General features: G+C 36.3%; 1 protein-coding gene across 1 annotated transcript in view; it reads left to right on the top strand.

Annotated features, from left to right (window-relative positions):
* CNTN5 (contactin 5) overlaps positions 1-27,769 on the top strand; it is a 1,390,102-nt gene extending 1,362,333 nt beyond the window's left edge. Inside the window, exons 22-25 of the mRNA XM_058687390.1 lie at positions 13,519-13,705; positions 14,147-14,259; positions 22,170-22,338; positions 27,272-27,769. Coding sequence (XP_058543373.1) covers positions 13,519-13,705; positions 14,147-14,259; positions 22,170-22,338; positions 27,272-27,375 — 573 coding nt within the window. The 3' untranslated portion in view covers positions 27,376-27,769. The remainder of the gene's footprint in view (positions 1-13,518; positions 13,706-14,146; positions 14,260-22,169; positions 22,339-27,271) is intronic.
* The last annotated feature ends 219 nt before the right edge of the window (positions 27,770-27,988 follow it).

Genomic DNA, 27,988 nt, shown 5'->3' with positions numbered 1-27,988 from the left:
ATGCTGCATTTTACAACATTTGAGTAAAGAAGGGAAGAGAACAAACATTTGTAAAACACCTGCACTAAACTACATGCATTAAGAACAAATTCAATTATATTTATAACCGATCTTCTTTAGTATATTGCTAGATAGTAATAACAGTTTCTAGGAAAAATAAATACAAATTTATTCAGTAAATTATATTCTTTGTTATGTTCTTGCTGCATTTAAACCTCCTCACCTCATATCCTTTAATCACTGTTGAACTGCCTCATAAATATTCAAAAGTTTAACTAAGCATTGTTTATTTATATTATTTGATTCATTGAATTGCATCCTTTATAGTAAAATTACTGCTAGGCACAAAGCAACTACTATGTATGCAATCTAATAATACCGACTGCCAGCGTATCTCAGAGTATTGATTGTGAGTAGCCAATTTAATAACTATCCCTAGTGCTAAACTCAGGAGATTAGGAAGCTGGAGATCAACTAAATTGAGGCAAGCAGAGACGTTCCTGACTGATACAAATTCATCTTCCATGGGAAGTGTGTTCCTCATATATAAGATTTAAAGCTCTCAGTAAGGACATGGCTAAAATTAGGAGTTACATAAGAAACGAGGAATGTAAAAGGCAATTTAAGCATTATTAGGGAAAAGATCATAGTGTTTCAAAGTTTCTCTGAAGGTGAGGAATTACTAGAGAAAGCAGCCTAGAAATGAAATGTCTGCCTTCTCACTCTCAGTTTACATTAGTTACAACTTTTGAATTTAGGAATGGCAGTGAATTAAATTGAGGCATATAAAACTAGCTTTTCTTGATTTCTCTTAAAGTAACCCTGAAACCATAAGAAAAAAAGACAATCCTTATTGCAATTGCATTGCGGGGTATGAAACAAAAATATTAGTAGCATTTTCTAGGTTTTTCTTTCCTTTCATCTTTATGCAATGACCCAGCCTCAAAATCCCATTTTCTACGTTCAAGCAAGGAATGAAATCGCCCCTGGGCCCCTTCCCCTTTATCTTTTTCTTCAGTGAAACAAACTAAAGTCACACACATGAAGATTTGTCTCTCAGATCAGGCCTCAGTAGATTTCTTTGTGTTGCTTGGAGAACAGGAGTGGAAGCTTGTACTAACACTGATAATCTAGCATCTACCACTGGTCTGGGTTATACAGTTTAGAGATGGATGTCTCCCCTTTCAAATAAACTTTAATTCCTTTTTAGAATACCATTAAAGATCTGTTAGGTAAGATTCAGGGATGATTAAGCAGAAGAAAACTCTCTGAAAGAAAGAAAGAAATTATAAGGTTCAGCATGAATTCCTTCCCCTATAAGAGATTTTCTTGTAAATCAGAAGAAAAATTTTAAACGAGTCTAGATAATGATGAGAAAAGAATATTTCTTATGTATTTAAAGAGTGATCCAGAATATGAAGAAAAGGCAATAAAATAAAAACCAAAGTAACTAAAATAAAATATTCATTAGAAGCAATAAAATGCAAATGTAATACTAGTAAATATTTAAACCAGTGCTTCAGAATACAAACTTGAGAAGTTATCCCAGAATACAAAGTAAATGAATAAGGAAATTTTAAGGTGAGAGAAAAGATGGCAGACATGAAAGACAAAAGCAATTTGGTCCATAAGCAGTAGATATCTGCTAAGAGGACTGAATATATAGAGCAAAAGCAATAACAACAACTAAGAAAATAAAAATAAAAATAAAAAATAAATAAATAGTCCAAAATCGAAGTAACTAAAATATATTCCACAGAGTTTCAGGAAATATTAGTCGTAACAACTCATTCTTTGGCATGCCCATAACTATCACCAAAGTCTGCTGATTTCATCTTCTAAATATTGCTTGATTCCATATGTGTCTCCACATCCACCACTATAACCCTTGTTCAGGCTACACTTATTTCTTACCCAGACTCTGGTAATGCCTTCCAACCACTCTCCTGTATCTACACTAGTCCTTTTCCAATCTCAAAGTCTTTTTTGACTCACCATTATCCCAGTTGCCTACAGACAGTTCTTGATAAATAATACATATTCAAAAAAAATTTTAATGAAGAATTGATAATCTTTAAAAATTCAAGTCCTAGCAAAATACTTACATTTCAATATGCATAATCAAAAAAACTACACTCCCTAGAAGAAAGAATAAGTTACTTTCAAAGGTGCAAAAATCAATTACTCTTTGCAACATTAAGTAACAACACAAAATAGAGCTATGTTTATTACATTCAAGGAGTACAATATTGAATTAACAGTGATCACCGAGTGCAATTAATGATGTAGAAATAAGTACTGGAACTAAGAAAAAAAAGTATTTTTTTAAAATCTAACAAGCTAGCAAAAATCAGGATAAGATAAAATATTAGGGAGACTTCTTCACTGATTTTGTATATAATCGCAATTCACTCAGTAACTGTACACTACAAATGGCAAAAATCATGGATTTTAGGCCTTGCAACTTTATGTAAGAGAACTGGATTGTGTGTGACATGAATATCTTAGAACTATCACATCAAAAAAATCAAATATACTATCTGCATAGTTAAAATTGTAATTATCCTGGAGAGCCAACTTTGGGGAAAAATGGATATTTACTAAGAAGAGCTATCCTGAAAATTTAGGCTCAAATGTACACTTTTACAGGCATTGGCTGACTCAGATAAAAATAATTATTTATCGCTGATAATATCATATGTTATTATAATTTTAAGTAAATTTTTTGGGAGACAAAATCAGAAAATCAAAACAATATGAAGGATTTCAAAAACAGGATACCAGTAGACTTACAAATAATAAAAATCATAAATATTAAAACATCAAGAAAAAATATTTCAAGTAGTTGAGTGATAACAAGGGAACTATCTAAAACTGATTCATAAAACTGAGGTAAGTAGTATTTTGCCTGTTTTATAAACAAGGATATAGAGATTCAGTGGTTAAGTAATTTGTTCCATTATATCCAGCTTACAGATAAAAAAAAGTAAGTTTCAAATATAGGCCTTCTGGCCCCAATCCCATGATCTACCTAGAGCTTACAATAATATGGTATATCTCTTAGACTCATGTACTTTTTTTTGAAATGAAAATTTGTACAAACTATTTGAAAATGAGTGTGACATTTTATGTATCAAAAAACACAACATTTTTCATATCTTTACACCCCATAATCTCCTATGTGGGATTCTATTCTGGGGAATTAATCCAGTATGCAGAAAGCAATACAGACGAAGACATTCATGGCAATACTTTGATTAAAAGAGCATCAGTTGGAAACTACCCAAATGTTCCACAATAGGACAATGGTTAAATATTTGGTACACAGGAGCACCTGGGTGGCTAGGTCAGTTAAGTGTCTGACTCTTGATCTCAGCTCAGGTCATGATCTCATTGTTTGTGAGTTTGAGCCCCTCATCAGGCTCTGTGCTGACAGCATGGAGCCTGCCTAGGATTCTCTCTCCCTCTCAATCTGTCCCTCCCCTGCTCACAGACTCTCTCTCTCTGTCTCTCTCTGAAATATAAATAAATAACCATTTTTTAAAAATAATATTTTTACACAGACATATGATAGAATATTACTTTGAAAAAGTGAGAAAATATGTATATGTATATGTAGCTATAATGTTAGAAAACAAAAGTAGGACATACAGTTATAGGCATATAACTATACTCAATATATGTAATGAAAATATAGGAAGAGATACACAGACACACACAAAAGACTATTATCTGAAGTTGGCAAAATAGTCAGTTATCTTTACTTCTGGTTTGTGATATTTATATCTTTTTTAAATCTTTTAACCTAATGTCTCAAATGATCTCATTTGGAGTTCAAAGTTTATGGGTTGATGAAATCTATCATCAGGGTGGAAATCGAATCATGGAGAAAGAAATCAAATAAAGAAATTTGAACTTTAGAAGGTGTGTGTGACTTGTGAATACTACATTACCTCGACTCTAACTTAAGAATCATGAGAGAAGCATAATGGTAAACTCCAAATATTTTTTGGTTTTGTTTTGCCCTTTTTCCCCATCAAAAAAATAAATAAAGGAAAATAATTATCATTTCACTGTGAAAGTAACAACTCCTCCTATTCCTGTTTTTTAAACATGATAGAAAGAGAATGTATGCTTTTTTTTTAGGTTTCTCTATAGGTTTTATTTTTTTAGTGCTTTTATATTAAGCTTTTTATTTTAAATCTAGTATAGTTAACATACAGTGTTATGTTAGTTTCAGGTGTACAATACAGTGATTCAACAGTTTCATACATCATTACTCAGTGCTCACCACAATAAGTGTACTCTTTTTTTTTTAATATATGAAATTTATTGTCAAATTGGTTTCCATACAACACCCAGTGCTCATCCCAAAAGGTGCCCTCCTCAATACCCATCACCCACCCTCCCCTCCCTCCCACCCCCCATCAACCCTCAGTTTGTCCTCAGTTTTTAACAGTCTCTTATGCTTTGGCTCTCTCCCACTCTAACCTCTTTTTTTTTTCCTTCCCCTCCCCCATGGGTTTCTGTTACATTTCTCAGGATCCACATAAGAGTGAAACCATATGGTATCTGTCTTTCTCTGTATGGCTTATTTCACTTAGCATCACACTCTCCAGTTCCATCCACGTTGCTACAAAAGGCCATATTTCATTCTTTCTCATTACCACGTAGTATTCCATTGTGTATATAAACCACAATTTCTTTATCCATTCATCAGTTGATGGACATTTAGGCTCTTTCCATAATTTGGCTGTAGTTGAGAGTGCTGCTATAAACATTGGGGTACAAGTGCCCCTATGCATCAGTACTCCTGTATCCCTTGGATAAATTCCTAGCAGTGCTATTGCTGGGTCATAGGGCAGGTCTATTTTTAATTTTCTGAGGAACCTCCACACTGCTTTCCAGAGTGGCTGCACCAATTTGCATTCCCACCAACAGTGCAAGAGGGTTCCCGTTTCTCCACATCCTCTCCAGCATCTATAGTCTCCTGATTTGTTCATTTTGGCCACTCTGACTGGCATGAGGTGATATCTGAGTGTGGTTTTGATTTGTATTTCCCTGATAGGAAGCGACGTTGAACATCTTTTCATGTGCCTGTTGGCCATCCGGATGTCTTCTTTAGAGAAGTGTCTATTCATGTTTTCTGCCCATTTCTTCACTGGGTTATTTGTTGTTCGGGTGTGGAGTTTGGTGAGCTCTTTATAGATTTTGGATACTAGCCCTTGGTCCGATATGTCATTTGCAAATATCTTTTCCCATTCCGTTGGTTGCCTTTTCGTTTTGTTGGTTGTTTCCTTTGCTGTACAGAGCTTTTTATGTTCATAAGTTCCCAGTAATTCACTTTTGCTTTAATTCCCTTGCTTTTGGGGATGTGTCGAGTAAGAGATTGCTACGGCTAAGGTCAGAGAGGTCTTTTCCTGCTTTCTCCTCTAGGGTTTTGATGGTTTCCTGTCTCACATTCAGGTCCTTTATCCACTTTGAGTTTATTTTTGTGAATGGTGTGAGAAAGTGGTCTAGTTTCAACTAGACCAGCATGTTGCTGTCCAGTTCTCCCAGCACCATTTGTTAAAGAGACTGTCTTTTTTCCATTGGATGTTCTTTCCTGCTTTGTCAAAGATGAGTTGGCCATACGTTTGTGGGTCTAGTTCTGGGGTTTCTATTCGATTCCATTGGTCTATGTGTCTGTTTTTGTGCCAATACCATGCTGTCTTGATGATGACAGCTTTGTAGTAGAGGCTAAAGCTTGGGATTGTGATGCCTCCTGCTTTGGTCTTCTTCTTCAAAATTACTTTGGCTATTCGGGGCCTTTTGTGGTTCCATATGAATTTTAGGGTTGCTTGTTCTAGTTTCGAGAAGAATGCTGGTGCAATTTTGATTGGGATTGCATTGAATGTGTAGATAGCTTTGGGTAGTATTGACATTTTAACAATATTTATTCTTCCAATCCATGAGCAGGGAATGTCTTTCCATTTCTTTATATCTTCTTCAATTACCTGCATAAGCTTTCTATAGTTTTCAGCATACAGATCTTTTACATCTTTGGTTAGATTTATTCCTAGGTATTTTATGCTTCTTAATGCAATTGTGAATGGGATCAGTTTCTTTATTTGTCTTTCTGTTGCTTCATTGTTAGTGTATAAGAATGCAACTGATTTCTGTACATTGATTTTGTATCCTGCAACTTTGCTGAATTCATGTATCAGTTCTAGCAGACTTTTGGTGGAGTCTATCGGATTTTCCATGTATAATATCATGTCATCTGCAAAAAGCGAAAGCTTGACTTCATCTTTGCTAATTTTGATGCCTTTGATTTCCTTTTGTTGAATTGCTGATGCTAGAACTTCCAGCACGATGTTAAACAACAGCGGTGAGAGTGGGCATCCCTGTCGTGTTCCTGATCTCAGGGAAAAAGCTCTCAGTTTTTCCCCATTGAGGATGATGTTAGCTGTGGGTTTTTCATAAGTGGCTTTTATGATCTTTAAGTGTGTTCCTTCTATCCCGACTTTCTCAAGGGTTTTTATTAAGAAACGGTGCTGAATTTTATCAAAGGCCTTTTCTGCATCGATTGACAGGATCATATGGTTCTTCTTTTTTTTTCTTTTGTTAATGTGATGTATCACGTTGATTGATTTGCGAATGTTGAACCAGCCCTGCAGCCCAGGAATGAATCCCACTTGATCATGGTGAATAATTCTTTTTATATGCCGTTGAATTCGATTTGCTAGTATCTTATTGAGAATTTTTGCATCCATATTCATCAGGGATATTGGCCTGTAGTTCTCTTTTTTTACTGGGTCTCTGTCAGGTTTAGGAATCAAAGTAATACTGGCTTCATAGAATGAGTCTGGAAGTTTTCCTTCCCTTTCTATTTCTTGGAATAGCTTGAGAAGGATAGGTATTATCTCTGCTTTAAACGTCTGGTAGAAGTCCCCTGGGAAGCCATCTGGTCCTGGACTCTTATTTGTTGGGAGATTTTTGATAAATGATTCAATTTCTTTGCTGGTTATGGGTCTGTTCAAGCTTTCTATTTCCTCCTGATTGAGTTTTGGAAGAGTGTGGGTGTTTAGGAATTTGTCCATTTCTTCCAGGTTGTCCAATTTGTTGGCATATAATTTTTCATAGTATTCCCTGATAATTGTACCTCTGAGGGATTGGTTGTGCTAATTCCATTTTCATTCATGATTTTATCTATTTGGGTCATCTCCTTTTTCTTTTTGAGAAGCCTGGCTAGAAGTTTGTCAATTTTGTTTATTTTTTCAAAAAACCAACTCTTGGTTTTGTTGAACTGCTCTACAGTTTTTTTAGATTCTATATTGTTTATTTCTGCTCTGATCTTTATTATTTCTCTTCTTCTGCTGGGTTTAGGCTGCCTTTGCTGTTCTGCTTCTATTTCCTTTAGGTGTGCTGTTAGATTTTGTATTTGGGATTTTTCTTGTTTCTTGAGATAGGCCTGGATTGCAATGTATTTTCCTCTCAGGACTGCCTTCGCTGCGTCCCAAAGCATTTGGATTGTTGTATTTTCATTTTCGTTTGTTTCCATATATTTTTTAATTTCTTCTCTAATTGCCTGGTTGACCCACTCATTCGTTAGTAGGGTGTTCTTTAACCTCCATGCTTTTGGAGGCTTTCCAGACTTTTTCCTGTAGTTGATTTCAAGCTTCATAGCATTGTGGTCTGAAAGTATGCATGGTATAATTTCAATTCTTGTAAACTTATGAGGGGCTGTTTTGTGACCCAGTATATAATCTATCTTGGAGAATGTTCCATGTGCACTCGAGAAGAAAGTATATTCTGTTGCTTTGGGATGCAGAGTTCTAAATATATCTGTCAAGTCCATCTGATCCAAGGTATCATCAGGGCCCTTGTTTCTTTGTTGACCGTGTGTCTAGATGATCTATCCATTTCTGTAAGTGGGGTGTTACAGTCCCCTGTAAGTACCACATTCTTATCAATAAGGTTGCTTATATTTATGAATAACTGTTTTATATATTTGGGGGCTCTGGTATTCGGCGCATAGACATTTATAATTGTTAGCTCTTCCTGATGGATAGACCTTGTAATTATTATATAATGCCCTTCTTCATCTCTTGTTACAGCCTTTAATTTAAAGTCTAGTTTGTCTGATATAAGTATGGCTACTCCAGCTTTCTTTTGTCTTCCAGTAGCATGATAAATAGTTCTCCATCCCCTCACTCTCAATCTAAAGGTGTCCTCAGATCTAAAATGAGTCTCTTATAGACAGCAAATAGATGGGTCTTGTTTTTTTATCCATTCTGATAGCCTATGTCTTTTGGTTGGCGCATTTAATCCATTTACATTCAGTGTTATTATAGAAAGATACGGGTTTAGAGTCATTGTGATGTCCGTGTGTTTTATGCTTGTAGTGATGTCTCTGGTACTTTGTGTCACAGGATCCCCCTTAGGATCTCTTGTAGGGCTGGTTTAGTGGTGACAAATTCCTTCAGTTTTTGTTTGTTTGGGAAGACCTTTATCTCTCCTTCTATTCTAAATGACAGACTTGCTGGATAAAGGATTCTCGGCTGCATATTTTTTCTGTTTAGCACACTGAAGATATCGTGCCAAGCCTTTCTGGCCTGCCAAGTTTCAAAAGAGAGATCTGTCAAGAGTCTTATAGGTCTCCCTTTATATGTCAAGGGCACGTTTATCCCTTGCTGCTTTCAGAATTTTCTCTTTATCCTTGTATTTTGCCAGTTTCACTATGATATGTCGTGCAGACGATCAATTCAAGTTACGTCTGAAGGGAGTTCTCTGTGCCTCTTGGATTTCAATGCCTTTTTCCTTCCCCAGTTCAGGGAAGTTCTCAGCTATAATTTCTTCAAGTACCCCTTCAGCACTTTTCCCTCTCTCTTCCTCCTCTGGGATACCAATTATGCGTATATTATTTCTTTTAGTGTATCACTTAGTTCTCTAATTTTCCCCTCATACTCCTGGATTTTTTTGTCTCTCTTTCTCTCACCTTCCTCTTTTTCCATAATTTTATCTTCTAGTTCACCTATTCCTCTTCAATCGGAGCTGTCGTCGTTTCCATTTTGTTTTGCATGTCGTTTAAAGCGCTTTTCAGCTCCTCGTGACTGTTCCTTAGTCCCTTGATCTCTGTAGCAAGAGATTCTCTGCTGTCCTCTATACTCTTTTCAAGCCCAGCGATTAATTTTATGACTATTATTCTAAATTCACTTTCTGTTATATTATTTAAATCCTTTTTGATCAGTTCATTAGCTGTTGTTATTTCCTAGAGATTCTTCTGAGGGGAATTCTTCTGTTTGGTCATTTTGGATAGTCCCTGGAGTGGTGAGGACCTGCAGGGCACTTCTCCTGTGCTGTAGTGTATAACTGGAGTTGGTGGGCGGGGCCGCAGTCCGACCTGATGTCTGCCCCAGCCCACTGCTGGGGCCACAGTCAGACTGGTGTGTGCCTTCTCTTCCCCTCTCCTAGGGGCGGGATTCACTGTGGGGTGGCGTGGCCTGTCTGGGCTACTTGCACGCTGCCAGTCTTGTGGTGCTGGGGATCTGGCATCTTAGCTGGGGTGGGTAGGCAAGGTGCACGGGGGCAGGAGGGGCAGGCTCAGCTCGCTTCTCCTTAGGTGATCCACTTCAGGAGGGGTCCTGTGGCAGTGGGAGGGCGTCAGATCCGCTCCTGGAGGTTTGGCTCTGCAGAAGCACAGAGTTGGGTGTTTGTGCGGAGCAAAGAAGTTCCCTGGCAGGAACTGGTTCCCTTTGGGATTTTGGCTGGGGGATGGGCGGGGGAGATGGCGCTGGCGAGCACCTTTGTTCCCCACCAAACTGAGCTCTGTCTCCGGGGGCTCAGCAGCTCTCCCTCCCTTTGTCCTCCAGCCTTCCCACTTTCTGAGCAGAGCTGTTAACTTATGACCTCCCAGACGCTAAGTCGCGCTTGCTGTCGGAACACAGTCTGTCCAGTCCCTCCGCTTTTGCCAGCCAGACTCGGTGGCTCTGCTTGGCTGGCGAGCCGCCCCTCTGCCCTGGCTCCCTCCTGCCAGTCCGTGGAGCGTGCACTGCCTCGCCGCCCTTCCTACCCTCTTCCGTGGGCCTCTTGTCTGCGCTTGGCTCCGGAGACCCCGTCCTGCTAATCCTCTGGCGGTTTTCTGGGTTATTTAGGCAGGTGTAGGTGGAATCTAAGTGTTCAGCAGGACACGTGGTGAGCCCAGCGTCCTCCTATGCCGCCCATCTTCCCTCCTATCCTCACAATAAGTGTACTCTTAATCCCTTCACTTATTTCACCTACCTCCCCCTCTGATATCCTTTGTTTTAAACAAGTACCCTCAGTTAAAATTATTTTTTTTTCAGCAAGAACATGTTTTACTTGATGCATACTTCAGAATACACTGTAAGTTTTAGCTGATGCAAGAAGAATTTCTGTTTTTTTCACATTCAGTTACTTAAGAAACATTTTATCTGTGACTTAGGATGCTTTATTTTATGGTGATTAATCAGAACATTAAACATTCAATATTTAGAAGTCCAAAATTTATAATTGAAATCTGTATCAAATCTGTATCAAAATTTGTCAAATTTGACCATACTCATCTCCCTCAAGTACGTATACTTAATCAATTTAAAATAATCTAACTAATTAAAGTAAATTAAAATAGAAAAGCAAGAATCAGATATACCACTGGAAAGGAAAGATATGTGTCTGTTCATCCAACAACATCTCAGCCAATTTTGCAGTTTGAAAATAACTTAGATTTATTCAGTTAAAATATTCTCAAGCACCAAGCAAGATAAGCTAGTTCTCAGAATTGGGAATAATGAGTCCATCATCATATAAAAGATAGGATTTTAGAGGAGTCCAGCTTTAATCAAATAGCTTTAATCAAACATATATTTGAAGTTCAGTCAGTTCAAATCTGTGAAGAGACAGGGATGAGAAATAAGAATGCAATTATCTTTTTAGGCTTTAAAAAAAATAGAGAGATAGATATATACATAGATATACAAGATCTGTGTATATGTATCAGACAGTTTTAGTCCCAAAGAACTAAACTACTCTAAATAGTTTAAGAGGTACCTTATTATAGTTATTAAATGCTTTACTAACTTATCAAGTTAAATTAATAGACTCCAGGGTGACTTGAAAGACCAAGAATGACTCTTAAAGTCAAACTACAGAATCAACACAAAGGAAGATGTCTTTTAAGCCACCAGCGCCAGAAGCACACTCCACTACCATGGTTAAGGAAGCCTCTATAATCAGGATGGTGCCACATTCAGGAAGGGGCTGTGATCTGGAGAGCTCTGCTACTGTTGCCGGTTCCAGAATCCCACCATGCCAGCTATGATTTGTACCAACGAAATAAACATCCTGTGCCCTACTTCTTGACTAACAAAGCTGATGGTTAGACAATGAGTCACTTATTAATGCTGCCTGGAGGGGCAGGGAGTGGAGGAAAAGTAATGACTCCCTTAATGTGCTTACCAGCAGAAAAGAAGAAGCAGAAGTTCAATCTCCATCTCACTTTTATTTTCAAATGCCAGGCATATTCATCTGACTGGCTGAAGCTAAAACACATTGAATCCTAACTACAAAGGAGTCTTAAAAATAATATTTTTTAGCTCTCCATCCTCTTCAGTACAGGAAGACACCTGGAACGAGAGGAAATGGATGTTGAACACTAATGTACCATATCCCTTTGGTAACTCAACATACATACACATCATTTTCCACATTCAACAACCTTCAAAAGTAACAATAAGCAACAACCATATTCCAAACTGATATGGTACAAATGTAGCTTTTTAAAAATTTTAAACATTTATTTATTTATTTTTTAGAGAGAGAGTACAAGCTGGGGAGGGGCAGAGAGAGAGGGAGAGAGAGACTCCAATACAAGCTCTGTACTGTCAGCACAGTGGCCCATGTGTGGTTCAAACCCACGAACTGTGAGATCATGACTTGAGCTGAAGTCAGACACAACTGACTGAGCCACCCAGGTGCCCCAACAAATATAGCTTTTACAAATGAAAATATATGTACCCTTTCCCCAAACAAGAAATTCAAATCTGTCCGTGTCAGGGTGAAAGTTTATTCTTCCTCTAATGAACTATATTAGAAAGTTACCTATGTACAACACTATATAAAATATCACAAGAAATAAGGAGCCCAAGTCATTTAATATGTACATACAAAACAGTACATGGAAGAAAGTATGACTATTATAGTCTTCATTTAATAAAATTGCAGTTACAATTTATAACTTCCTTCTTCCTCTACCCATTTCTTATTCCCTTTGCCTTCAGCCAGCACCTAGGCTGGTAAAGACCTTTTAATTTGATATGGTGACTCAAATGTTTTTTCCTCAGAGAGGAAATGAGAGCCTATAATGACTTCCTATGGCTACAGCTGGAAATGGTAGTCTTTGGCATGCTCCAGAATATTTCAAATAATAAACCCCTTGCTGCCCACAATGTATGGCAGCACCCTTAGCTGAAAGAACATCTGGAAAAGATGGTGTTTGGCTTTCTAGCCTCTACAGTAGACAAAGCACTTCAAGAAGCATGAAATGGGTGCAGTGATCCACTTCTTTCACCACAGTAATGAATAGGGGAAAAAAGCACTACGGTTCTATTACTTTTACCATAGTAAGTAGAGAAATAAAAGCTACCCTTTTATCTACTTCTACATGGTTATGCTCTAAGGTCTGAAACAGCGTTAAGCTTTAGGTATATAAAGACAAGACAATTAAAGTCACAAAGAAATTGAGTTTGGTACAAAAGCAGCCACCACAAACTTATAATCAGGAAAAGTCATTTCTGCCTCCCTCCCAGATCCTAGCAATGTGACTTCTCTACATTTAGAACACTCCCAAGTACCATGAGTGTTATTAAACCCATACAGCTTAGGGGCATCTGGGTGGCTCCGTCGGTTGAGCGTCCGACTTCAGCTCGGGTCATGATCTCACAGTCTGTGAGTTCGAGCCCCGCGTCGGGCTCTGTGCTGACAGATCAGAGCCCGGGGCCTGTTTCAGATTCTGTGTCTCCTTCTCTCTCTGACCCTCCCTCATTCATGCTCTGTCTCTCTCTGTCTCAAAAATAAAATAAAACGTTAAAAAAATTTTAAAAAAATACAGCTTGTATGACTCATCTTTATGTGGGGCCCAGGAGGAAATACTGTTCATGTAGATTTCTCAAATAATTCATTCAAAGCCCCATGGCTTTGAAAGGTAAAAGTTTCTGATAACTTATGAGAGAAAAGCACTTCTTCAGTTTCTTTGAATAATTTTTCCTTAATGTCAGGATGTGTTTTTGGCTCTTTCCAAGCAATTCATGCTACCAAGCTAGAAGATAGCACCTTTTGTGGCTCTGTTGAGTACTGCTAAGATGCACACAGATACAGATCAGGCAATGACTAAGACTGATTTTTGCCTCATTAGTAACACCTGTTAATGTTTTAAGAAAACATCAAAAAAGAAAAAATCAAGCAATCACAATCATAGGAGAAACTTCAAAGTTAATCTGTCATGTAATAATTTGTTGACAGGTTGGTTATCGGAAAGACATGGAACAAGAAGATGCAGCAGAAACAGTCAAAACTAGAGGAAATGAGTCATCTGTCATTCTAACAGGATTAGAAGGAAATACTTTATATCACTTCAGAGTGAGGGCTTATAATGGTGCTGGATATGGGCCACCTAGCAGTGAAGTGAGTGCAACCACCAAGAAATCCCGTAAGTGACCTGGGCTTTTTGTTTGTTTCAGACAGAAGGGGATATATCTGTTAACATTTCTGAAAGCCATGTGAGATACATAATAAGGAGAGCTAAAGGGGAGTTTTGATTCTTAGTCTTGCTTCCATGCTTAGATCTGAATTCCAAATCTAGCTCAAAACATTTTGTATTCACAGTAGATAAAGGTTATCTTCCTGTGAAACAAGGCCAAGCAATTTTGACACAGAAAGAAGATAAAAGGATTCTGGTTCAAAAGCTCAGTAGAGTAGCCATTAAAATGACACTCCTGGAGCAAAAACCTTCCTTATCTGACTCCAGCTGGAAAGAAGCCTATGGTGTCAGCCAACTACTAAACACAAGAAAAGACTGAAATACAAAGATTTAAGTGAAGAAATGTATTTAAGACTCCTTATCAGTTCACTTTCACTTTTTATTTTGCAGCCCCTAGTCAAGCACCTAGCAATCTCAGGTGGGAACAGCAAGGTTCTCAACTTTCTCTTGGCTGGGAACCTGTCAGACCATTAGCCAATGAATCTGAAGTCATGGGCTACAAGGTCAGTGTGCTTCTTCACTCTCTGGTATAGATATTCAGCTCAAAAACTGTTATTATGAGGATGTACAGTTAATAAGGCATAAAAAGACCCATTAGCATACCTGTTTTTTTGCCAATAATTTTCTACCTATAACGTAGGAAAAAGTCTCCCTCCAATGGGAAAGCCAAGGCAGTCAAAATCAGTTTCAACTGAAAAGATATAGGAAGGGAAGAAGTAGGAAAAGCAGCAACAATTTGAACACAGGATGAAGATGGCTCCATGAAGCACATGTGAGGGCCAGCAAAACTTGGGCAGAGTCCTGGAATTCTTTCCCAGTAGACAAACTTTTCTGGCAGATAACAAAGACTGGATGACTTAATTTGAGTGGAAAGACTCTATTAGCAGAAAAAAGAAGAAATGCTAAGGCCAGCACTCTGGGTTAAGAAAGAGTCCATGGAGAGGCAGCAAGCTCCAAAATAGACACAGCATTTCACATACAGTCATCCTGCAATGTACCAGCAAGAGGGCTGGGAATATAAAAACATTTAGTTCGTTTTTGAAAAACAACTTTGAAAAAAAAAAGAAAAACAACTTTTTCTCTAATTTTAAAATATATATGTGGTCTATGTATTGAATTGGCTGAATTTAAAATTCTTTTTTCATCAGATTCCATGATTGTCTTAAACTCCATATAGAATCATTACTTGAGTATTATTTATATAATAAACTTTAAGCATTTTAATGATAATATTTAGACTGAAAATCATCATTAATGTGGCTTTTCAATCATCAGAAAGGGTAACACAGTATTTTATATATAAAGTGCTAAAACTCTGAAACTAACAACTGAAGAAGTTATAAATGGAATATATTTTTTAAGGTAAGTAATTCCCATTAACATATTTTAAGATACACATTATATTATTTCTTACAGACTGTAATTAATGTGGATTGCAGACACTTTCATTACTCAACCACACACACTGAAATCTGTTCTCATTCTCAGAGATATTGAATTTGATCTTTTGGGGGAGGGCAGGTGAGCTATTTTTTTAATCCAGCTAGAAGTATAGTATGCAATTACTTATGAGTGTATATCAGATGTGTGTTTTTCCAGCATGGACTTGCATTTGTTAGGTATAGTGGGAAAATAACACTAGCTTCTGAGTCAGACAGACTTTTGTTACTTTTGTGTTACTCTGAGCAAGTTGCTTGATCTCTCTGGGTCTCATTTTCTTAACTTCAAAATCGCAAAATAAAAATAAAATAATATATATCACACAGGATTGTTTTAAGGGTTAAATAAGATAATTTATGTAAAATAGTACATAGCTGTTAGCATATAGAATGTGCTTACTTAAAAATAGCTACTATTTATTCTAATTTTTGGAGGAGAATATCTGGTTAGGTGAAATTTTAACAAAAGGGACTGATCTTTGAAAACTGCTTGCCAGTTCTGTCTACAGGAAGACAGTACAAGTCACCCTAGAATACCTTCTTGTTGGGGGAAGAATCACTAGCTTGTTCCATCTTAGGTGTGTAAGTTAATGACAAGTAGGTACACATTTACAGAGGATTTTTCTTTCTTTTATTTCCTTGAAATAATTACACTTTCTTATGTCCTTGAGAAGAAACAGCTGCTCCCTAAGAGAGGAGTCTGTTGATAACAAATGGAGTGAAACCTCAAAGCCTGTTCTTTTGCAACTAAACATTTTTAGAATTTCTGACCGACAGGATAATCCCCAATGAGAGACTTATTGGCAGAAATGTCACTAAGGGCCCCATGAGGGAAAGAACAGTTTAGGCTGATGACTGCAACTTAATGCAGAGCCTGGATTCTCCTGGGAAAGTCCAGTTTTCACAGAGCAGGTAGCTCTGGCTGAAATCTCCTCCTGATGCAGGCACAGGGACTCCTGGGTGGCTCAGTCAGTTTAGGGTCTGACTTCGGCTCAGGTCATGATCTCATGGTTCATGAGTTCAAGGCCTGCATCAGAATCTCTACTTCAGCATAGATGCTCTTCGGATCCTCTGTCTCCCTCTCTCTCTGCCTCTCTCTCTCTCTCTCTCTCTCCTTCTCTCTCTCCACCCCTCAAAAATAAATAAACATTAAACAAAGAGAAACAGTAGGCACACCTGGGTGGCTTAGTCTGTAAGCATAGGACTTCAGCTCAGGTGGTGATCTCACAGTTTCTGGGTTCGAGCCCACATAGGGCTCTGTGCTGACACCTCAGATCCTGGGGCCTTCTTCAGAGTCTGTGTCTCCCTCTCTCTCTCTGCTCCTCTCCTGCTTGCACTCTCTTTATAAATAAATAAATAAATAAATAAATAAATAAAACATTAACAAAAAAGAATAGCTGCAAATTTAAACTAAACGATGTAACCCAGAGAACACAAGCTTGTAGCCCCCTTTTCTGAGTATGACTCTGAGGAAAACTTCTCTAGCCCAGACAAGATCTGCACTGCAGCTAAAGAGCTGTGCCCCTGCAGGGAGGTTCACACAAGTGTGGAATGGCCAAGGCTGAGCATGAAACTCAGAGGAAAATGATCTCTTTGATTCCTACTACATCCCCACAAATTACTGACAAACCAAGAATGACCTAACCTCTGGACCAAGAATGCCAGTACAATAGTGGGCCACCTAATTAGTGTATGGCAGTCACAAAGACTAACTAAAGTAGGGACAAGTCAGCACACTACTTCCCTATCCAGAAGGTAATTTGAGGTAGAGGACTTCCTGCTAAACAGGGTAAGAGAAAGCTTCCACCATTAATTCCAATATCAAAAAGAGAAGTAAATTTATTTTTGCTCCTTATCTTTGCTAAGTTACTTTACTTTTATAAGCAAAAGACATCACTAGAAATGTACATCATATCTACATACGTAAGTTTCAGCCTGTGACAACTTGGAGTCAATGCTTAGATTTAAAATGATAAGATTACATATTCCACATTTTGTATTAAGTCCAGTGTAAAGTAGATGAATTCATAAAGGTCTTTAGCTCAAAGTTTTCTGGATTTTGAAAATTATTGAAAGATGATAAAAATGGAGAAAAATAGATTTGTTCTCCAGACTTGACCCATAAATAATATACTCAATTTTTTTTTACTTATAGTTAGGATACTATATACGAGATTTAACTCATTCTTTGAAAACAAACCACAAAGATAGCATAATAAAATAATAAGAAGTTAAAATAGTTGAATTTGACTAATCCATTTTCTAAGAACCATGTATCTGGCTTGTTTACTTAACTTCAGAATTGAAGTGTCAATATATATATAAGGCTAATACATTAACAGAAAATTATATGAGACATTTTGTGCAAGGTGTTAAGAAAAAGGAGGTCTCCTCATCATAAATCTTATTGGGAACTTGACCAAGAATGTAGTGGAAGAAGGATAGAATCAACCCATATGATTGTGTCAGAGGTGACACATTAGAATTAAATCCATTCAGATAAATATGAAGTATTACCTAGCTGTGAAATTTCTTACTGCATTTTTGAGATCATCCAAGAGATCCTGAACTTCCTGAGATTTTGTTTAACAAGCCCAGATTTGACAGTAATAGTTTCAAGACATCACAGTTTTTCATTTAAAACTAAGAGAAATACAAGCTTGAACAACCAGAAGAAAATTGGGCAATTCCAGATATGGCTACAAAATAATGTCACTCATATAAAATAACTCTCCATTTGAAAAGTTGAATCAAATTTGGGCATTTATTTGTGTATTTAGGACTTCTTCAGGTCAATTATTATTATTTTATTTTCTTGTCTTTACATTTTCAAATTCATAAATAGTAACCTATATTATTAATATATTATTTATAAGTGATCAGGAAAATGGAGAAAAATTTCAAATATTTTTTTCTAATGTAATGTATTTTTCCCAAATAAATTCTTTTCAAAGAAGAAAATTTCATTTTTGTAATTCCTCTAGTGTGAGGTCTATATGTAGATTCTTTACCAATTTGGGCATATCTGTTACTGGCATTCCTAAAGAAACACCAATACCAATAACAAAGCTGTGGTGTAAAGCATATTCAGCCATAATTCTCCTTAATAATCTTGAGCATGGAGGAACTTTTTCTTTATATTCTGAAAGAAGCTTACCAAGATTATAAAGTAAAACAACCATCTTATCTCCACTTTATTCTTCTCACATAGATTTAAGTTCAAGTGAAAGGGAAAATAATTATCAAATCCCGAGGAGCTATACTTTCACTTGTGCAAATATTACCTTCCCCAGCAAAAGAAACTTTTATATACTCAGAAAATAATGCAAGCAGTTCAGAAGGAATTCAGGACAAGGACCTCAGGCTACATCCAAAAAAAAATAAGGTCTTATTTTTCTAGTCTACATCTACAAAATATCCTTTCCTAGATATACAACTACTTTTCCGTACATCTCCCCCCATCACCTCTACTTTCTGCCTATTTACAGAGCCAAAGAGAGTAACGGAAAATCAGGCTCAAAGTTTACATGTTATTATGTGATCCATCAATATAAACAGAAGTTTATATTTATTTATCTAACTTAGATAGCAGGGCCTTCCAGACTCCTGAGATATATGTACGCTTGGATTGATATTTTATTCCACACCCTACAGAATTCTGAAACCCACCTCTATATTTATCCAGGAAGCCAACCTCTATATTTATGCAGCTTCTCAGGGGACTTAATGTCTATGATCATTCTAGTCTCACTGATTTCCGGTATCTTGCAGTTGTTCCTTCATGTTATTTTCACCCTATGTATGGACACAGCCTCTTTCTTGTGATACCCCAAAATTTAAAAAGACTCATATATAATTCTCTTACATGTAATTATGCTTGAAATTTTTCATTATAAAATATTTTTAAAATGAAAACAGAAATGACATATATTATTAAATATATGCATGTACAAAGCAGACTTGATATAAATGTTGGCGGGAGCAGGCAGAGTGAAAAGCACACCTTAGATGCAAGGATCTGAAAATTGTCCATAGGAAGTCCTGTTCTTAAAAGTGCATCTGGCTATACTCCAGTCAGTGGCTTCTTACTGGGACTTGTGCTTCCCAACTTTTTTCATCTTGCTTCTACCATTTTGCTGACTTGTCCCCACCCTCCTCTCTCCACTAGAGCTTCAGATTCCTTGCCCTCTATTATGAAGAGCAGCTGTCCCCATTGACTATTCCCAAGATGCTCAGCTGCTGAATAGGCCTTCCTTTTAATTGGATCCATCCTTCTCAGGGGGCACTTTATAGTAAAACCAGCAAAATTTATTGTTATATCTTTAAGCATACTCATGACATTATTCTGTTAGCATCAGACATATGGACTAGCCATTTCCAGATCATGCCTTTCAGAATAGCAGTACAGCTTTAATTTTTTTTGTTTAGAATTACCTCTTTGAATAACTCACTCCTCCCAGCTGTTAAGGAGAATTTGAGAATAGTCTTGAAAATACACTTTCCTTTATGCCTAAAGATAGCTGCCATGGTAACTGCCATTCTGTAAATGTCCAGATTCGCAAAGTATTCTCTGGCCTCCTTATTGTCAATAACTATTTCTGACATGTCTTGACTTACCCTTGACTTAACTCCTTAGCTAACTCACACATTCCTCATTCTAATTCATGTTTTCTAAATCAGGATTTTAAAATGAGCCAAGATTCTCTAAAGTATCTAAGACTAACCATTAATTTAATGTATCTTTTCACTTAGTATACCCACTTACTGGCTCATAGCATCACATCTCCCTGGATGTATTGGTAAAAGCCACATTTAATTTCAAACTCCTTTTGCTACCATTAACTGACATTTTTCCTGTGTTTACCTTTTGTTTCTAAATCTCAACTGATCCACAAATTTTTTTTTCAACTCTGGATTTTACAGAAGCATTAGATATGCATTACTAGCTGCATTTTTCTTTGTCATAAGAATTGTAATTTATTGAACCATAACAAGAATGTCCTCTAAAACAGTCACTCCCCTGCCAATCCCCACCAATTTACATACTTTCTCATTGCCATAAATTTGCTTTCTAATTACCTCATGTGGATGATTAGAATTCTAATTCATTACACTGCTACAGTCAAAATGAGAAACCTAAATTCTGGCACAATTATAATTTTTTAAGCCGAAAGAACCTGCTATGGGCATGCTCTGAGAAATGTTTCTGATTCCTCAAGTCTTGACCAAGTACCCATGCTGTGCATTGCTATCTCACTAAACACAGTTCCTATTGCAGTATATATCACACTTCATTGCATTGATATCTGCATGTAAGTGCCATGAGAGCAGGAACGATGTGGTCTTGTTCTCTTATGAATCTCTGATACATAGCACTGTTCCTGGCCCACATGATATGCCCAATAAATATTTGATGATACTCCTATCATTCTGAAGCTACGCTAAGGCTATGACTTCCTTCCCTATAAGTATTTCAGTACATACAATTATTGCACAGGTTATATACTTTTCAAGAGAAGTTACTTCTCTCCTAAAACCCTGAAGTAAACTTAAATCTGTGAAAGATAAAGGAAATGAAATTGAGGGACCATATATTACCAGAATGCAAAGGGGAGAATCAGATGCAGGCAGACTTCAATATATATCAATATTGTTCTGCTAAAGTTTATTCCCCTCTATGTACATTGGTTCAAGTGCAAAACATCTTTTTAGAAGGAAAAAAAGTATAAATTTTTTGTCTAACTTCCTAAGACAGTCCATCTTTTATGATGCAATTGAAATACTGACCACTGACAAAGAACAATAATGGCAACAGAAGTAGCTTTCTATTACCATGCACCAGGTCCTATGATGGGCATTTTATATGCATTCTCCCATTTCATTCTCCTAACAAAGCCATGAAAGAAAAATTGTTATCTTTATTATATACTAGAGTCACTCGAGGTTTAGAAAGATTAGTAACTTGCCCAAATTTGCCCAGACAGGAATATGGAGATTGTGTTTTGTTTTGTTTTGTTTTGTTTTGTTTTGCTTTGTTTTGTTTGTGGGAGATTGTTTTGAATTGGGATCTGTAAGTAGATACAATATAATATAGCTCTGAAACAGCTCTTAACTGATCATCAGAACACTAACCTTCCAATGCAATATTTTCCCTAACTAGCCACCTGATCTTGTATAAATTGCATAACTCCTGTGTTCTTTGCTTTCTAATATGTAAACATGGGATAATTCTATGTTCTAATTTGTAATTCTGAAATTTCCATGAATACATGTTCTATTCTAGTACCACGGACAGGTGTTGAAAAAGCCTTCCCTCTACTGGCCAAAGTCTCCAAATGCCAGTTCACAGAAAAGCAAACAACAAAAATAAAAGTAAAAACACTAAAATGTTAACTTCAAGCCATTTCTTACATTGTTAAGGATTTATTATTGATACGTTTAAGAAATTATCACTTTAGTCCTTTCAATTGAAGAGGACAGCTGTGAGTACTCACTCGGGATACTATCCATTTCAATAACCAAGAGTAAAAGACTTTTAGTGATATGCCCCCTCACTACCTACTGCCCTAGTCTCAATATCACCATCTCCATATATCTTCTGTTTATTCCATACCTAATGGTATGGTTTTGTACTGCTTGGGTGTATTTTTTAATCTTCTCTTATCTTTTCCTAGAATTCTCATCCTTTTCTCCAACTGGTAAACTCTATTTATCTTCACATACTTAGTTCAGGCATCTCCTCCTCTAAAACGTGTTTCCTAACCCACAGACAGAATTAAATTCTCTCTTCTATATTTTCATAGCATCTTTTTACACTTCCAGTGCTGCACATAGCACATGCATTATATTTGCTTACATATCTGTCAAAGATGTAAGCTCCCTCTGCTCAAAATGTGACATACAGTAGTCAGTCAATAAACATTTGGAATCCTCAACTGAATAGCAAATGTTTAAACCTCTGCTATTATTTCCAGGTTTTTTACAGGCAAGAGGGGCACAGCAACAGTCAAGTTATTGAAACACAGAAACCTCAAGCAGTAGTACCACTCCCTGATGCTGGAGTCTATATTATTGAAGTTCGAGCATACAGTGAAGGAGGGGATGGAACGGCTAGTTCCCAAATCAGGGTGCCATCCTATTCAGGTATGTTTTGATTGACATAATAGGCTTAATTTGATGACTACCAACAAATAGTGTAAGCCTCACCAAAATTAATATGATGAATTGCATGGTTCACATGAAGGGTCTCATTTCTCACTCTGATTTCCATACCATCCTCCAATTAATTCAAACCATGGCAGTATGTCCATAAGTGCAGAATTTCTACAAATCTAGAAAGGGGTTGATCTTTTCATTAGAATGTGCTCATTTGTGAAATTTCCTTGCCTATCATGGTCTCAAGCAGCACCTTGCTGGCTATTTCAGCTTTGCAATATTTTTTTTAATGTTTGTTTATTTTTGAGAGAGAGACAGAGACAAAGACAGAGTATGAGCATGAGCATGAGCAGAGGAGGGGCAGAGAGAGGGGAGAGACAGAATCTGAAGCAGGGTCCAGGCTCTGAGCTGTCAGCACAGATCAGCACAGAGCACAACACAGGGCTTTAACTCACGAACCGTGAGATCATGACCTGGGACTTAACTGACTGAGCCACCTAGGTGCCCCTGCAATATTGCTTTTAAACTGCCATTGCACTACTTTAACATACTCATTTTTCTATTATCTTGGTCACCTTTATCATTAGATAATGGAGAATGAGGTACAGGAAAGTTTAAAGGAAATTCTTCTTAAAATTAAACTTTGATCATGTTTATTGATTTCAAAATAAATTGTAAATTCTATTGTGTATTATTTTTGTATTGCTTTGTCAGCTTTACTGAGATATAACTCATATATAAAATTTTGTAGGTTTAAGGTATACAACTTGTTGATTTGATACACTTATACATTGCAAATTTATTACCACCATAGCATTATCTAACTAACACCTTCATTGCCTCATATAACTGCCATTTCTTTTTGTAGTGAGAACATTTAAACTTTACTCCCTTAGCAACTTTCAAGTATGTACTACAGTATTATTAACTGTACACTAGATTTCCAGAATTTATTTGTGACTCATTGTTATTATTAACAATATTAATAATTTCCAGCTTTTACTGAGCCTTTATTATGTGTTAGGCACGATCATAAGTCCTTTAAATACATCATCTTATTCAGTCTTAGTAACAATTATATGAAGTAGATGGCATTATTCATATTTTACAGAGAAATTTTAAGTAACTTGCCTAAGATCTAAGTGGAAGAACCAGGATTTGGACCCAGGTATGGTTGTCTCCAAGGCCACATATCTTTACCTCTTTACCACTACCATCATTATTACATCAGCAAAGGAATTATAGGACAAAAACTTTACAAATTTGGTAATGAATAACCATTTCATTGATGTAGTCAAAAAAGGAAACAAAAGATTTAATAAAGTATGCAAATCTCTCATTAAGAAAATATTAGACAATTTTCATTAAGTCCTTGAATAAAAATATGTAAAGTGCATTTAATTAATGGGAAATTATGAACATTATTTATTATCATTCTCAAGCAGAATTGTCAGCCCAAAGGGAGGTATCCAGTGATATCCTATAGGACTCTGTATGTGGCTTCATTGTATTCAACATATTTATCAATTTGGATTAAGACAAAGGCATTATATATGAATTTTTTTGATGCCAAAAAATGAGGTAGAAAAAAAATAAAAATAAATGAGGTAGAAGGCAAATATAGGGAAGAAAACAATTAGAATGAAACTTTGAGGGGAAAAAAAACATTGACATAATATTTGATAAGTAAACTCTTACATAAAAATACAAGATGAGGGGCACCTGGGTGCCTCAGTTGGTTTAATGTCCAACTCTTGATTTCGGCTCAGATTATGATCTCACACGTTGTGAGATCCAGCCCTGTGTTGGGCCTCGTGCTGATTGTGCAGCCTGCCTGGGATTCTCTCACTCCCTCTCTCTCTTCCCCTGTCCCTCCCCAGCTCTCTCTCTGTCTCCCTTTCTCGCTCTTTCTCTCTCTCTCTCAAAATAAATAAATAAACATTTTAAAAATACAAGATGAGATAAAGGATATTATTGGGACAATTGATAAAATTTGAATAATGTCTATAGATTACATTATATATATATATATATATATATATATATATATATAAATTTCCTCTTTTAAAAAATTCTACTGTGGCTATATAAGAAAATGTCTTATTTTAAGGAACTATGCATTAAAGTATTTAGGGTGAAAGGTACATCATGTCTGCAACTTACTTTCAAATGGCTCAGGAAAATGTATATATTTATAGAGAAAATAATAAAGCAACAATGATGAAACAAACATTTAAGGGATCTGGATGAATTCTTTGTTCTATTTTTATAGCTTTTTGACACATCTAAAATTATTTCAAAATGAAATGTTAAAAATAAAAAACACAAAATATAGGAAATCTGACACTTTTCAGAAATTCAGGTGAAAAGGCCTAAGAATTTAAATATATTGTGGCCCCACAAAAACTTAATACACTTTATGATTCATTTATAAAGTATAGTTTCAAGAGGAAGAAAGGTAATAATGTCTCCACACTGATTGGTTCACAATTGAACTGTTCATATGTGAGTATAAATTTTCAAGAGCACCTTGACAGATTATTTCCACAAAATGAAAAAGATTACAACTCTCTTCTTTATTTGCTTCATAAGTCTCAAATTTCTAAAAACAACAATACAATGAGCATTTACTGACCCTTGATCATATTCTTGGCATTATGCTAGGTGTTTTCTATATATTATCTTATCCTTTTAACAAACTTCTAAGTATTTTATTATTCTCCAAATCCCCAAGATTCCTTTCAACTCGAAGACAAAGTGTAAAGTGTCATCTGGACAATATCAGCCCCAAGTTTGAGAGTACTTATTAAAGACCTTGATTCTCCCATTGCACTGTAACTTCTATTCCATGAAAAACAAATTGTCAACTTTTATGTTTTAGTTAAAACGATATGGCTAGTGTAACACGTTTTCTGAGTTTTAATGAAGTGCAACATAATATTATCTATCACAGACCCATAAGCAACAATTGGTTTCTTTCTTATCATTTTCCAAAAACCAAAAGCTCCAAGAAGTTCAAGGACTTGCTCAAGTGAAAAAGCTATTGATTTTGCAGTTGGGACTAAGACATAATTCAGTGTAGTTGTTTGTATTTTGTTTTGATTTGCTATACTAAAATAATGTTTTTTTTTTCTTTGTGGATTCTATGTGAAATTTGAGCTATAGTCCCCACTTAGCATTCTGAAAGTGAGATGTTTTTGTAAAAGTATCATGTTAGTGGATTTGACAAGGACTCAGTCACTCTCAAAAAAAATAGAAAAAACTATTTTCACAGCTTTTATTATTAAGCATGCATACCACTCCAGTGAAGCTTTCTCCTTATGCCTTTCTTATAGCTCACATGTAGCCATGCACTTCCTAATAACCTCTTTTGTACAAGTTGAACTACATGTAACATTCTCTAATACGTTGATTAATAGTTTCATTAGCACCTTAGCTGTAAAAATTTTCAAAGTAAAGATTTGCTGCTGCTGTGTGTGTGTGTGTGTGTGTGTGTGTGTGTGTTACCAAACAAATGATTCTTCAGCTCTTAAGTAAACATCTGGGGAAAATTAGATACTATTTCCATAACAAAAATTATAACCAGATCCCATTAACACTCAACTCTGGCCAGAGAAGATAACTTGACAGAAGGATGATTCCAAAAATTGAATGGTACATTTATTTTATTATTAATCTATCATTAAGGTCTCAATCAAGGTCAAGGCCAGTCATTATTTTAAGAGAGACAATACATAAGAACATCTGTTTCCACTAATCCCAGCTCAGTGACTTCAAGCAAGTTCTATCTAAGCTCCAGTTCCCTCAACTGCAACAGGGGGATAAAAACAATACTTACTGCATAGGTATGTCATGAGGATCGAACAAGATAATATGTGTAAAGAGCTCAGTACAACACATTCCATATAGCAAGCATTCGTTAAATATCAATCATGATGATGATACTTCAGACTTCTGGCTTGAGGAACCATTAGTAAAGTTAAATCTAAGGGTAACATTTAGTTTATGTGAAGCTTAGTTATGTGGCATTACCTAAACTACTTCAAACTAATCAATTCAAATCAGTAAGTTTAATCTAACAGCCAACCCCCCTAATTCATTAACTGCATACAATAATTTGGTCTCAAGATGGAAGAATTTCTACTGGATGTAGGGAAGAGTGACGAAAGATGGCTCTCCTTTGCCAAGTTAGGTATGAAAAGCTAAAATTTAAGCCTGGTCAACTTAAACAGTTAAATAAATGAATAAGCTATGAGTATAATAAATTAAATAATTTTATTACTAAATTCAAAAATTGACTGAAGTAATTGAATTAGGAATTCTTATTGCCACAAACTTTTGCTAATTATTCTTGTTCCCTTTTCTGAACAATGTACTGTAGAAATTGTTTTATAATTCATACCTGGAATTTGGGATGTTTCCCATCAGTACATCATTGGTGAAAATTACACTAAATTTCCTGATTAGATTTTTTTTGATTTGACATAGCCTTTTATCACAGTATTCCATATATAGTTCTACCTTCCATGTAATTTTTGGGAAATCTTTATTTTATAAGCACACCCTCATTAGAAACAAACCCATACTGGGGCGCCTGGGTGGCGCAGTCGGTTAAGCGTCCGACTTCAGCCAGGTCACGATCTCGCGGTCCGTGAGTTCGAGCCCCGCGTCAGGCTCTGGGCTGATGGCTCGGAGCCTGGAGCCTGTTTCCGATTCTGTGTCTCCCTCTCTCTCTGCCCCTCCCCCGTTCATGCTCTGTCTCTCTCTGTCCCAAAAATAAATTAAAAAAAAAAAAAAAAAAAAAAAAAAAGAAACAAACCCATATTGCACTCATTAGTATTACATACCTAAAAACAATTCTTTCCTAGCTCAAGCAAAACCAAAATAATTTGCTCCATTTAATGCTTCTCTATTTTCACAGGTGGGAAAATCACTAGTGCTCAATCGACCCTCCACACACTTTCTCCATCTTCATCATCGGTAACATTACTCTTGGCATTGATGATTCCCTCAACCTCTTGGTGAAAACTGCAGCTTAATTTGCTTTGCTTTGCTTTGCTTTAGCGTGAAAATAGCGGTGAATAGAGTGTAGTGTAAGTGGAGACCCAGGACCCTGAGATGAGCTTTAAAATTTTGGGACTGCACATGGTGCACTTACAAGAGGTTGGGGGGGAATATGATTTATCCATCAGGTTTCTCTTTGATTTTGTAAATGGAGAGGACAGTTCTTGGTCCAATAAAAATATGCAGATTGTATGTAATGAATTTTTTTTGTAAGTAAAAGTAATTTCTGTCAAATGTATTCTTTACTTTTTTAATATGTTGGAATTTGATTTTATATCTGATGACCCTGAATGTGTGCCATCCATTTGTTAATTAAGTGGTCTCTAGCAGATCTGTTTCAAACACAAATACAAAACTGAGAATGAAAAGTTTGCTGAAGACTCTGCACCTATCATTTTTCCTTTGGCTAACTACCCCAATTGACAAACTGGTAGATGAATGAAAAAAATAACTCAGTTGTGTGATCCATTATAGGATAAGTACACAAAAATTTTCTCAAAAAATTATTAGTTACTGCATAGAAAAATAGCAAAATTTGTCAATATGCTATTCTATATGCATCCCTAGGGCAAAT

Source organism: Neofelis nebulosa, chromosome 10 (genome assembly GCF_028018385.1).
Source record: "Neofelis nebulosa isolate mNeoNeb1 chromosome 10, mNeoNeb1.pri, whole genome shotgun sequence".
Taxonomy (NCBI): domain Eukaryota; kingdom Metazoa; phylum Chordata; class Mammalia; order Carnivora; family Felidae; genus Neofelis; species Neofelis nebulosa.
Note: the sequence above shows the minus strand (reverse complement) of the source record. Positions and strands in the feature narration are given on the sequence as shown.